This window comes from Rutilus rutilus (assembly GCF_951802725.1).
Source record: "Rutilus rutilus genome assembly, chromosome: 15".
NCBI lineage: Eukaryota > Metazoa > Chordata > Actinopteri > Cypriniformes > Leuciscidae > Rutilus > Rutilus rutilus.
In genome coordinates this window covers 34,494,902-34,509,498 of record NC_140220.1, presented here as the reverse complement: position 1 = coordinate 34,509,498, position 14,597 = coordinate 34,494,902, and the positions used below count along the sequence as shown (strand labels likewise).

General features: G+C 38.5%; 1 protein-coding gene across 1 annotated transcript; it reads right to left on the bottom strand.

Annotated features, from left to right (window-relative positions):
* Positions 1 to 4,973: 4,973 nt before the first annotated feature.
* Positions 4,974 to 14,155, bottom strand: gpr63 (G protein-coupled receptor 63). Its single transcript, XM_084432590.1, has 2 exons — positions 13,681 to 14,155; positions 4,974 to 7,498 (listed from the first exon to the last, which is right to left on the bottom strand). Exon 2 carries the CDS (start codon positions 7,410 to 7,412, stop codon positions 6,177 to 6,179), a length of 1,236 nt encoding a protein of 411 aa, XP_084288716.1. The 5' UTR covers positions 7,413 to 7,498; positions 13,681 to 14,155; the 3' UTR covers positions 4,974 to 6,176.
* Positions 14,156 to 14,597: the final 442 nt, after the last annotated feature.

The window sequence follows — 14,597 nt, the reverse complement described above, 5'->3', positions numbered from 1 at the left end:
CTCAACAATGGTGACAATCAACAAAGCTTTTTCGTGACTTAAGTAGCTTGTTTTGTGTTTGAGTTGATCTGAATATTTTTTTGATTGTCACCATTGTTGCAATTCATACTCTGATTATTTGATGTCTCTATGAGTCTATATGATCCTGTCAAAACATTTTCTGCTTGACTTCATAAAATCTTTCAGAGTATCACAGCACTGTAGGAAGTTCTACAGTAGTAATGACATGTAAAATTAACAATTAATATTAAACAATTTAATCAGAGATTAGAGTGGTATCAGTGAATCAGGCCACTAAATGAAGAAGAAAAAAAAAAGAAAAGAAAAAAAAGTGACCAACATCTGATCAGATCTTGATCTTGTATGTTCTGCCATAACAAACATGTCAGAGACACACAGTTACAAAAGCTAGAGAGAAAAAAAAATTATGTTAAAGAGTTTAACATAAAACATTGGTCTTGAGTCCAACTAAAGCAAACACCGATCACCATAATGGTGACATTAAACGTTATTATTTTCAATAAAACATCTACATCTAAACCTCTGTTAATTCTCAATATGAACTTTAGTATGAAAGAAATAAAGTCTGAATTGAAATAAGATGCTGAGACCTTGAGAGATCTGTCAGTGTTTAATGTTCTGTTGGGATTTAAAGTGTTTCTGTATCGTGTGTTTTGTGCTGAAGAGTAGAGCCTGTGCTTCGGTCCAGGATGGGCCAGAAAACATTGATGTTATGCTGAATGTTGCTTTATTTAAGAGGCTGTAAATGAGTAGTTGCTGATGCAGTGACATATAGTTGCATTCATTTGTGCATGTAGTTTACTGCAAGAGATTTGCATTTTACAGTGAATGTGTTATGTGTTAGTAATAAGTCAGGAAATACCTGTGAAATGATAGTGTTCATCGGTACACTGTAAAAGAAAATTACATCCCCAAGTCAAAAATTTCTAGTGACTGGTCTCATCTCAATTTTTCAATTAGTCTGACGTATTATTTCTCATTGAGCCAATGTTAACAGACTATTGCAACAAGAATTGCACTTGGGCCAATTAAAAAATTTTGATGTGACCAGTCCCTAGAAAATTTTGACTTGGAGAGGTTAGAATTTTTTTACAGTGTAAAAAGGTTATTGAAAATTTCTGTACAAGTTTTTTTGCACTTTATGTAAAATAGGATATTTTAAGGTTTTGGTTTGGCAGCCGTAGATGAGAGTCATTTACCGTTTTTTATTTAATTAATTTTTTTACAGTGTAGAAAGTTCAGGCTCAGGCATGGCTCAGTTTTGAGGTTTCTGGTTTACTTAAGGCTGAGAATCGGTACCAACACTAAAACCTATTCAGGCCCGGTGCAGGGCCAGTTATGGGTTAGTAATTGTCTGAGACTCGGGCCAGTTATGGCCCATGTGTGGCCCTTGTCTTTAATCCAGATCTTTGCCACTCCAGGGCTTTGCAGCATGTGGGCCGTGGGAAAAGGGGATGTGTGGACCGGAGCTGGGCCAGAAAAAATTTCAGATGCAGTCTACATGTGCTGTGGATTTGATAGAGAATGAATGGGGGAAAGTCACGTGAGAGGAGGCGATGCTGTATCTGAAAATGAACTGAAATCTGATAATTAAAAAGAATATCTGAACTTCAATTCACAAATAAAATATACACAAAATTTTGGGATTTTAATAGTGTAGAAATTATTTTATTTTTTTTACCTGGAAAATGTATCCGCGTCAGATAAAACTGGAACATGAATTTACATTTGATTAAAGAAACTGAGGACACTGCCTATTGTTTTCAAACCACTGATTTATACATGTCAACCAATGTGCACCTGGCAGTGAGTAATTCTGTATAGAAAGCGTTCGTCTCAAGAGAGCCTTTTATCACTACATCAAGTGCCTGCTATTCGATTCAGGTGCTGATGAAGGCCAGATGAAGATGAAGGCCTCACCTTCAGTAAACTAGAATGATCTGGTATAGTAAGGGCATAAGCATTGAAGTATGTTACAGTCATAACAAGAATAAAAGAAATGCCTGAGCTGTAGAGGCATCTGAAAGCGATTTAAAGCCACATTCACACTATTTAAAGGCCACCATTCAGCTGTACATATAATAATGTACAAATCGAGAAGGCGATCTGTCTAAATTCATCGTCGCTGTAGGTCTGAGTGAATGTGAATGTGTGCTATATAACCCTGTTCAGGCCTGAGGCATGCTGGGACCATACTTAGGATATTCCAGGTATAGAAAATGGATTGATGGACAAACAAATTCACAGAAGGACTCATATTTCGGATTCTATAAATACAACAACAAACAGCGAGCCTCACAATTATGATTTCACACCCGCCCACATTCCTGCAACCTGATTAAAATGTGCCGTCGTGTAAATGGATATTTTCTCGCAGAATGGATTAACACTGCACTACATCTAATGGGTTTCAATTATGAATATACACTGATTATTCTGAAAGCACATCAAGTACTTTTACAGTGAAATATCACATTTGATTGTTTACTTGATAATTGTAACCAGAAATACATTTTTATATCACTGATTTCAGACTGAAGAAAATTGGTTTACTCAAATATGTATATTTTGAGGTCTGATATGATCTGTGAAATGGATTTTCGTATGCCGGGTTTGATACTGGGTCTGAAACTGTGTTACAGCAGCTTTGCAGGATTACTTGCATGGTTGGTCCAGATGGCTATTATTGTACATGTGCACATTTTGCACTCCTTTACATTTTTGTAATTTTGCCCTTTTCTTTGCAGTGTCCAGGGACCGTTTTTTTTTTTCAACGCTTTTGCTTCTTGTTGCCATGGGAATGGCAGGGAGATGATGTGTAACTTCGTTTTTTGAGAACAACAACAGAAGTTGAGAGTGAGAGTGTGAACATAGTTAAATACCTGATAAGAATAATGTTAAGACCCTCTCCCAATGAACACACAAATACACTTCTAAAACTATACCGCTCTATAACACTGCACACACAGCAAGAGCACAATATATGATGAAGCATATTCATAAAATGTACTAGAATGAAAATTATATTATAAACTGGCCCAGTGAAATCCATGTTCCAGAGACACTCGGAAATGAACGGATGTTAACATTAATCATTAATCTTACCTCTCAGGCAGAAATGTCAAAAGTTGATTAACTTAAAGACTTACAGAGATAAAAATGATAGGTTAAGCTTATTAATCTCTGTTTGGACACATTGTTTTTCATATTCCCTTTTTCTTTTTCTGTTCAGCGCCTAACAACTACAGGCCCAATCACTCCCTGTGCCAATGCATTGGTGAAATTAACAGTTGGACGTGCCAAAACCTTCTTCAGTTAAACAAAGACAAAACTGAGGTCATTGCGTTTGGAAACAAAGATGAAGTTCTCAAGGTGAACGCATGCCTTGAGTCTAGGGGTCAAACAACTAAAAATCAAGTCAGGAATCTTGGTGTGACTCTAGAGTCAGACCTTAGTTTCAGTAGTCATGTCAAAGCAATAACTAAATCAGCATATACTATCATCTGAAAAATATTGCAAGAACGAGATGCTTTGTTTCCATACAAGACTTCCATGGGTGGATTATTGTAATGGACTCCTCACTGGCCTTCCCAAAAAGACCATACAGAACGCTGAGCAGAGCCAGAACATATCAACACATCACACCAGTCCTCAAGTCTTTACACTGGCTCCCACTCCCAGTTACCGATTGCTTTTAAAGTGTTATTACTTGTTTATATAAATCAATCAATGGCCTATAGGACCTCAATACATTGCGGGTATGATCACTGAATATAAAGAGCATTCAGATTTTCGCATGAGATCAGGTTGGTATTTATTTTCATTATTAAGCAACTGCTTTATATTTTTGTTCTGTGTGATAAAGTGTAAAATGTGGTTTAAAAAAAAATTAAATGAACATAAATAAACAAAATATTAGCTAATATAACTATGAAATTCACAAATAGAGACAGGTGAACAACCTGGTCACGTCCGGCCACTACTCGCAGTTGTAAGTGGTTGACATTTCTTGAATTTGATGTGAGTTGACAAAAAAAGATACAGATTTGTTGTTCAAATTGACAAATACAATTAAAATGTGATGCAACCCTGATGCAAATGTAGTTTTTAATAATTCATATAATTTTATAGTTGGAATTAGCCATGTATGTTACTAACTATACTATTTCCAGAAATAGATGGTAAAAACCAGAGATTTATAATATAATGATATAGCCTATTTAATCATGTTCATGTTATGAAGCATGGGAGGACTTTCCTACTAAAATATTTTTTTTTCTAAATTCTGAAAGACTGGTCTAAAAATATGGACAATAACCATTGTAATGTAATAATTTTCCCAATATTACATTTTGGAACAACTGCATATTTTTTTTGCAACAAATTATATTTATAATTCATTTAATTAATATCATTTACTAAATCGTTTAAATGTGTGTGTGTGAGATGGGGTGATCTAAATCATTGAATTATTATGTTACTGATATTTCAAGATCACAAAACACTCCTGAGAAACCATGTTAAATGTCAATGTTATAGTTGCTTCTCCAAAAAACAAAAACTCCCACGAGAGAGTGTGTCAACTCTAAGTAACACAAGCTGGTTGCCAAGTAATACATACTGTTGCTAAGTAATCGAGTTCCACACATTGGGTCTGATGAGCTTCTAAAGCCCACAGCATCCTCATTAGCGGTGGCTGGAGAAATAATCAACCCCACGAGGGACACTAGCGAAGGAACATTACCTTTCAGACTCACAAAGCTTCAGGGTTTATCCTTAGAAAGAAATCATCATCTGAAAGAAGCGGCACACTACAAAGGCTCACACTGACCTTGTTCCAGTCGCAGCTGACAGAGGGATGAAACAGATCCTCAGACGCCTGCCGTTTGACATTTTAAAAAGATATAATAAACATATCTGTGGTTGGTTGTTTGTTGTTGTTTTTGTTTATTGACTTTTAACGCCATGTCACCAACAAGCAGTTGGTCAGCTGTTGTTCATATGATATATACTGTACTGTACACAAATACTGACAGGGTTCTCCCACTTTGACCAATAAACTTCTTGACATTTCCATTCATTCATGACACCAAGGGGGAAAAAAACCCTTCACGATTACACTCACAACAAGCAATAACTAGAATGGAATATCCATGAATTACAATTTGATTCATTTCCATGATTTTATTCACCTCCAGAAATGGAAATCACAATTAAAAAAAAAATCACATAAAAATCATGTACTGTATTTCCACAGAGTCTTATCAGATTGGAACACGCTGAATAGTCACCTTTGTCAATTGTCTTTTTTCCACACTGAAATAAAATTAGGTATGCACGATATATATCGGCCACCCTATCGGTATCAGACGATATATGTTCTTTTTTATTGTTATCGGTCCAATAAGAAAATTTGGCAAATATCTTAAAGCTGATAAATAACTAATTATCTTATTTTATCCATGGCATATGCAATTTGAATCTTTATACGCAAGTATGCTGTCCACTGACTTGTTTGACTATTTTTAAGGCATTTTTTAATTTTTTTTAGGAAAGTTGGCCAATTTTAAAACTATACTGTATATGTTTGATTTATGTTAAAGTGCTTGGGACATGGCTTTTAATGGTGAGACTTTTGTTTTTTGTAATCAGGCTCTCAAAAGCTATATAAAAATTTGGATTTGGATTTAGATTTAGATTTATCGGCCGTTATCGGCTTTCAAATTTAAAGAACTGTCAGTTATCGGTATCGGCCAAAATGTTCATAATCTGTGCATCCCTAAAAAGAATAGCTGAACAATCAAAAATTAAATTAAATAGATATGTTAAAGTGTAAACCGGATCACAAAGCCAGGAAAAAAACAAATACAGCACACAAAATATAACATTCAATGGCATTAAACAGAAGATTGCACATTTTCACCAAATATAGCAGCACCTGACTGATATGTACTGAACAAACTTCTAGTAAATTCTAAACCCTATAAAAAACATTGTGCAATTAAAGTAGTTTAACTGTACAGGCTTCTCCATCTGTACAATCTTTTACAGCTAAAACATCCTGCAGTTTTAAGAAAGACCAAACAGATCACAGCTTGATAAGATTGTACCATACGAATTACAAAAGACGCTTCAGGGTTAAAAGAGGTCCTCCGCTACACCACGGAGCGGTGGTCCCCGCACACATAAACGGCACTGGGGCGGATCCGTCTCCTCGTGTGGCCGGGCAACTGCGGCAGGAACTTGAAGTACTTGGGCATCAGGTCAAGGCAGGCGTCGCGAAACTTCTTGATACGCCAGTAGTAGATCAGAGGATTCAGAGCTGATTTGAGGTAGCAAATCCACAGCAGCCACGTGCTGATCTCAAAAAAGTTCTGCCTGTAGTAGAAGGGGCGACTGAACGTGGACAGCAGGCTGTAGGTGGCGAACGGAGCCCAGCATGCGGTGAACACCGAGAACAGGATGAGGATGGTGGTGAAGGCACGTGTTTTGAAGCTCATGTCGACGTTCATCTGAAAGGGTCTCTGGAGGCTCATCAGACCCAGTTTGCTGGCCTGGCTGAGGCACACCGAGTCCGGGTGGGAGTGGATGCGGAGCGCGTTGTGGCGGAGCGTGCTCAAGATGCCCATGAACGTGTACAGCATCACCAGGAACGGTACAAAGAAGAACACCAGCATTATCAGCATCATGTAGGCATGGTAGCCCCGGTCCGACGTGTACCCGAAAACACACTGTGGTGCTCTGGGGGGAATGTCCAGGGCCGGATGGCCAACGGAAAGAGGGAAAGAGAAGCAGAAAGACAGAGACCACGAGACTGCGATTAACACTTTGGCCCTGCGCGGACTTAGCTTGTCCTGCTTTTGCACGATGATTAGGAAACGGTCCACGCTGATGATCAGCAAAATCGCTACTCCCTCCATCACGAACATCCAGAAGAACATGGCTGACACGCGGCAAAACACCTCTCCGAAGATCCAGTGCGTGGTCACCATCGTGACCAGGGCAAAAGGCATGTTGAGGACCGCGAGCATCATGTCGGCAAAGGCGAGACTGGCCAGTAGGATGTTAATAGCGGAGCGCATGGCGGCTCTCTGGTAAACCATGGCGCAGACCACCATGTTTCCGAGGAAGGCCAGCAGCAGCACGCAGATGATGACCGACCCGAAGAACACCTGAAGGGGCAGGTTCAGGCCCTGAACGGGGTCCGGCCCGACAGCTGGAGGCGTTGTGTATCCCGATAGAGTCCGGAGCTCCAGCGAGCTGTTGGCTTTTGCAGAGGAGTTCTCCATGGCTCTTGGACCCGCTGGCTGGGTCAGCGCCCTCGGTGGGGGGGGCCGGGTGGCGCTGGGCGGCCCTGAAGCCACAAGCAGACTAGTGGAGGAATAAAGCATTCTTCTTTTTGCAGTTACATGGTAAAGAGAGCAAGCTCAGCCTATCGGACAGGTCGCTAGCGCACATCTCAGCATGGAGGCAGAGCCTGGGGAAGCAGAGAAAAGGAATTAGCTGTGCAAGGATTCACAACGTCACAAACAATCTAAAATGTAACACAATGTAAAGTGATGCTGCCAGCTGACTGCAGGTTTACAGTAGGTTTATTGTGAAATAGTTATACATCATCACACTATCCACATCCAGTCGCTTAATGGCGGACACCAGTCTACTACACCAGATGTGAGCGTTGCGTTAAAAGCAAATAGAATTCATTATAATCACTGACGCTGTCTACACTGAAGTATACAGATGTGAGTTTAGCTTCTGACGTACTCCACACACCTGAGTCTGTCAACAACAGGACGAACGGAAGAGTTTATGTAGCTTGTTTAAGACCGCACAGATTCCACAGCTTCAGGAACAAATGGATGGATCGCATCAGAGGATTATATGCTTGTTCAAATCATTTGACTCTAAATTGTTTTGTAAACCATGAAGAGAGAGTTTGCAACAAAAACAAAAAAACCTAGTTGAAAAATTAAGCAGCCAACTGTGTTGGATCTGGCAGCAGCTACATCGCAAACAATTTCATAATTATATATGACGATTTGATATGAATGTTTTCAAAATACTTTATTTTAAAAATAATAATAATAATAATAAAAAAAAAAATTTATGCCATCTACATTTAGCATTATTAATCAATATTTCATAATAAACTGTTATAACCCTAGTTTTAGGGTTAGTTCACCTAAAAATAAAATAAAATTCAGTATTCAATTAGCCTCATGTCGTTCCAAACCCATTAGACTTTCAATCATCTTTGCAACACAAACGAAGATAATTTGAATTAATCAGAGATATTTCAGAGTCTCCATTCATTGAAAGTCTATTTACCCAAAACTCTAACGGTTCAAAACGTTTAATGTTCATTATGAATATGAAATGAATATGAATAGAGCGATTTAATCTGAGTCTTCTGAAAAGACACGATCACTTTATATGATTTAATTCAGGCTTTTGTTCACATAAACATTGATCAACGTCCATACATAAAGTAGTGAAATATGGTAAACGGAAGCTAAACCCTACATGGTTGACGCACGAGAACAGACCTCATTGGTTCATGCAGAAGACCAATCGTGCTGCGTAACACGAGAATGAACCTCATTGGTTTTTGTTGAAGCTCAAACGTGCTGCGTAACACGAGAATGAACCTCATTGGTTCTTGCAGAAGCTCAAACGTGCTGCGTAACACGAGAATGAACCTCATTGGTTCTTGCTGAAGCTCAAACGTGCTGCGTAACACGAGAATGAACCTCATTGGTTCTTGCAGAAGCTCAAACGTGCTGCGTAACACGAGAATGAACTTCATTGGTTCTTGCAGAAGCTCAAACGTGCTGCGTAACACGAGAATGAACCTCATTGGTTCTTGCTGAAGCTCAAACGTGCTGCGTAACACGAGAATGAACCTCATTGGTTCTTGCTGAAGCTCAAACGTGCTGCGTAACACGAGAATGAACCTCATTGGTTCTTGCAGAAGCTCAAACGTGCTGCGTAACACGAGAATGAACTTCATTGGTTCTTGCAGAAGCTCAAACGTGCTGCGTAACACGAGAATGAACCTCATTGGTTCTTGCTGAAGCTCAAACGTGCTGCGTAACACGAGAATGAACATCATTGGTTCTTGCTGAAGCTCAAACGTGCTGCGTAACACGAGAATGAACATCATTGGTTCTTGCAGAAGCTCAAACGTGCTGCGTAACACGAGAATGAACATCATTGGTTCTTGCTGAAGCTCAAACGTGATGCGTAACACGAGAATGAACATCATTGGTTCTTGCAGAAGCTCAAACGTGCTGCGTAACACGAGAATGAACATCATTGGTTCTTGCTGAAGCTCAAACGTGCTGCTTAACACTAGAATGAACCTCATTGGTTCTTGCAGAAGCTCAAACGTGCTGCGTAACACGAGAATGAACCTCATTGGTTCTTGCAGAAGCTCAAACGTGCTGCGTAACATGAGAATGAACCTCATTGGTTCTAGCACGTCAAGCAAGCATGTTTAAAGTACGGAGCCCCTGAAGGGAAATGCAGATGCATTCTTTGTGAGTGAAAGGAACGTTTCTCGGAGAAATGCTAAAATGTTCAGAGAGAACACATTTGTAGTTGTGTGCAAAACCATGGTGGACATTATCGAGTGAACTCTCAAATAGCGGACCGTTGTCACAATTAGCCACGCACTCCCTGGGTGATTACGGACTCCATTTCCCATCATGCATCTCCCTGGACTGATTACACCATACACCTGCACTGCACTGATTACACACACACACCTGCACCTCATGTTCAAACACTCATTTAAGCCACACTCACACAACACTCTGGGCTAAGTCTTGTTTTGCTGCTGCGAACATTTCCAAGCGTTTTCCATGTGTTTATCTGCCTGTTGTGACCTTGTCTGTTCCTGATCTTTTGCCTGGTTCCTGTATCCTGTTTGTTTGCTGCCTGCCCTGATATCCTGCCTGTTTGTTGACCACGATTTTGCCTGATCTTCTCTGCTGTGTTTGCTGGTGTATGACCCTTGCCTGGTGACTACTCTGTTTAATAAAGACAAGCTGCACTTGGATCTGAATGACTCCTATGCTTCGTAACAACCGTGGTCCGGTTCCGGACTCTGACATCTTTGCAACTGGACCGCAAGATATAATGGCAATGGTAGCACCGTTTTACCGTTTCAGCAGTTTAAAGTGAGCAGCTCATCAAAACAATGGAGCAACTGACACTATTATGCTTACTTTCACTAAAACACAGCAGAAAATTTGAATTTTACTATTAGGCTACTTTTATCTGTCTTACATATGACTCCAATTGTACAATACAAATGTTTTTTTTGACAGGATGTCTTTGTCATCTACATTTAGCATTATCAATCAGCATTTCATAATAAACAATGTTATAACTGGGGAAATTATTTGTAGATGGAAAGACCACTAAAAGTTTGAAAGTACTAGTAATAGCTTTGTTTTCTGCTCACGTTTGGATTATTATGCGCATTGTTTGTTTTTATAAGATACTTGTTTTGAGCAAAATATAAAAATGGTGCAGAGTTCATATGGAAACCCTGAACACTCATACCATATATTTTCTGTCGCATGGCCTTCTGCCATAGATACTGTAGTTATCAAAATGTAATAATAATAAAAATAATCTACTTCATCTATATTTTGATCTGATCTGGATGTAGTCTTGGACAAAAATGGTTATGGGTTAGAGCTTTTTGCTCAAAATGTTGCTTTTTTTATGAAACTTAACATTCAAGTGTTGATAAAAAAAGAATGCATGAAGCTAGAATAAAACAGTTTTTTTTTTTTTTTTTTGGTTGTTAGTTTAAAAGCAGAGGCAATGTTCTTTCTTTTGATATAATGCATGTTCAGATATTCAATACAACAAAATATGTTGGGGGCTAATGATCATCATTTATGTCCATCATTATGTCAAGTCACCTTCATTTATATATCGCTTTTAACAATATAGATCGTTTCAAAGCAGATTTACAGTGATAATAGGAAGGATTTTGTCCAAAATTATTAACAAAATCAAATATTTGGATTGAAGAAGTTTCTAACATGTGGTTGCTCTGACATGGATTTGCTCATATATTTTACCTCTTTCACTTTAGAATATAATACAATTATTGGTTTAGTTTTAACAGCTGTCCATCAGTCCATTAATAGCTAGATGTCATTTATTTGAGCCACTGAGCTTTAATAGCAGGTTCACAAAGGTATATGACATTGACATCTGAAGAATAATCACAAACCTATAAACCCAGCTAACAGGGAACGTTCTAACTTTGGCTACCGTTCTGACAGGGTTCTCTCAAAGTTCTTCCAGTAACATTAATAGAATGTTTGTTCAGTGTTATTTAATCGTATTAATGCTCTCAAAAGGTTACCACAAAAACATAATTTATGCATTGTCTGTAAGGTTTTTTTTAAACGTTCTCATAATATTGGGATAAAAAGTTCTTAGAACAACATTCTTGGAACATCCTTTAAATATTTAAGGTTGTGCGTGCCGTTATGCATGTTAAAAGAACATCCGTGGAACGTGGGAAGGTTTTGTAGCCTGCCCCAGTTACAGTTCCCAACTTTTCTCTTTAATTAATGTAAAGGTTATGCAAGTGTAAGAATTAAGTACTTTCAAAACAATGTTCATGAAATCACAATATAGGCTTTGATGAATATTCTCATAATGTTTGCTGAAATCTGTCTTTTAAATATTAAGCATCACAAAATTGTTGGCTTGAAACTGTCTCACGGTTGGATGCTACACAACAAAATCCCCTGTGTTTAACAGCGCTCATTGTGACCATTAGCGATGACACCTGATGTTAATGAGTAAATCACTGAAGGAAAGAGGAGCACCACTGTGGTGATCAGTGTTTCCTGTAGTTGAAACCATTATTCAAAATGATCTTTTTTTCCCATTCTGCAGAAGAAAGTCAGTCTTGTTTGGAATATATGGAATAACGCAATCCCTTTAACTGTGTTGTTTTAACTTATCAATAATATTTATTCAAAACTTACAGCCAAAACAATAAACCACAAGAGGTTGTGTTTTTCATTGATTGTACCATGGATAATGCAAAAGAAAAAAAAACACTTTAACACACAGCCTTGAGACTGAGCGTCCTATTGCTTTATAACAGCTGTAACATACTTTGGTATTTAATATTTCTAAACCTTAAAAGGAAATAATAATCAGAATAAACAATTTTGCCAAGGATAGTTATTTAGCCTAACTAAAGGCTGATTTCAGTTACCAAGCAACATACCAACTGGGCACATTCATCTGGAACTACAGTATATATGGCCAAAAGATGTTTTTCCCATTTGGCCTAGTTGTTAATGGAGTTGAAAAGTCCTGGCTTAAAGTGCACATTTTCCACTAGAGGACAAAGAGGGCATTTTATCTGGCAAGGTTCCTCATAAGGTTCCTCTACAAAGGCTAGGTTTAAAAGATTTTTCAAGGTGCCACTTTACCCAAAGGCATCTATGAAAACCAATGAGAGAATAAGACACTTTTATGCTAAATATACTCACCCACCCACATGCAAGCACCCATGCATACTCGCACACACATAATTATCTTCACACACACGTCTGGTTCCCTATCTTTGTGGAGACTTCCATAGATGTAGGCTATATGCTCTCACCTTACACTAACAGACCCCTAAACCCACCCATCACACAAAACTTTCTGCATTTTTACATTTTCAACAAAAAAAAAACTCATTCGGTATGATTTATAAGCTTGTTTCCACAGGTTGAAGTCCCCACCGGAGTAGAAAAACAAGCACACACCGACACTGGCCTATCAGGTAAAATCAGATCACTATTTCACCACGATCTTGCAATCGGCTTGTATCGACTCAAGAGTTTCCACCGTGACCTACATTCACAGGTCTTGGCTGATGATTCTCTACCAAAGTAAACATTACATGATATCAGACCAGTCTCAAATAAAAGGTTTCTGCATTGAAAGGTCTCTATCTTGTTTAAAAGCTCCAAGTCGTCAAACTGAAGTGGAAATCATCAGTGGTACAGTATAAGCTGAAACCATAGTGACAGCAGAGGAAACTGGTGAGCGAATGACAGTCGTGTATACTGAATAGTTGTGGATCCTAGCAACAGGAATAAAATGATTAAGTGTCTCTTCATGTATGCTTGGGAAATGTATCCCTCCATTATGAAGCACAATCACTTCAAGAGGCCTCAACAGTAGTCCAAGACTGTTCGATGTTGTGAACCTAGAACATTCCTCCATTTCTAAAAGCAGCAGTTTTGAGACAGAAAAGGCCTAGCCAAGGCCAGACCAGAAGAAGAAGATACAGAATGAAAAGCTCAATGATTTCCAGATACTTTCTGGATCAAAGGCTCCAGACTTTCATCTCAGATGAATAGGTGGGGAAACAATTGCAGAGACATGATTCTTATTACACTTTGACTCCTTACAAATGGACTCTTTTTTTTGCACTGATGTTATATTTACCCAGGTAAAATCTTGCCTTGCACATTGCTTTCAATTTAGGATCTGAAAGATTCACCTTGAAAGTGGATCAACTGATTTAAAATGGAGGAAAGAGTAGAGAACATCACAATCGTATTTAAATTGTCATATGGTGCTCTCTAAACACAATAATTAATAAAGTTGGTGTTTTACCTTGATTCTCCTCTGTGACTTGTTTGCAATAAAGGATGCCGCATCATTCACATCATTATTCGCTGAGATTCAGATTCACATCCTTCTCTCGCCAGATGTTTGAAGCTCCGACAACATTTTCACATAAAATATACTTATTTACAGATGTTAAAAGCTTTATTTCTTCGCGTATTGGTGTAAAACCAGAGTGACACGGCTTCGGTTTAAAAAGACTAATCGTTTTTTTTTTTTTTTTAAAGCATTAAAACATTTGAATTCTGCCCGTTTTAGCGTGATGAATCAATCAGAAAACAGATGTCTAATCTTAATAATCTAAATAGCCCTGAGAAAACTGCTTTAAATTGCCTCGCTGTTTTTCCGAATGCAAACGCTCGTTTTAAACGGAGAGAAATGCATGATACATTTTGTACCCGCGTCTCGTTTCTCATATGCATCCCAAACACACCGTGACGCTCGCGCTGTCCGCATTCACCGCACGCTGAGAGGAAACCAATGACATTTCAGTGCCGGGTTTGATTGACACGCCGTTGACCAATGAGAACGCAGGAGTCACCCACTGGTGTTCTCACTGTGGCCAATGACCGCAGTCGGTGCAGCTGGGTTTGGTTGCGGCGGCGGCGGGACGGGTCGGGTATCAATGGGACGTGAATTTATCGTTCAGCTGAGTTCAGTGGTTTCGAAATATTTAACTAAATGAAATGAACAACAGACACAGAAAAGCACAGTGTTCTGATTTAGTGATGAGCGAAACGAAGCCATCTGAAACTTTAACTCGAAATGCGCACACGAAAAAAATCTGCTGCTAACGAGACATACAAAAAAAAAATAATAATATATTCGAGAATATATTTTATTAATATTCTATGCTGACTCAGTTGTTTAAAAAAATAAAAATACATTTATAGGCAAAAACATTT

Excerpts from the sequence above, each read along its gene's own strand:
- gpr63 (XM_084432590.1), bottom strand. The coding sequence starts at position 7,412 with ATGCTTTATTCCTCCACTAGTCTGCTTGTGGCTTCAGGGCCGCCCAGC.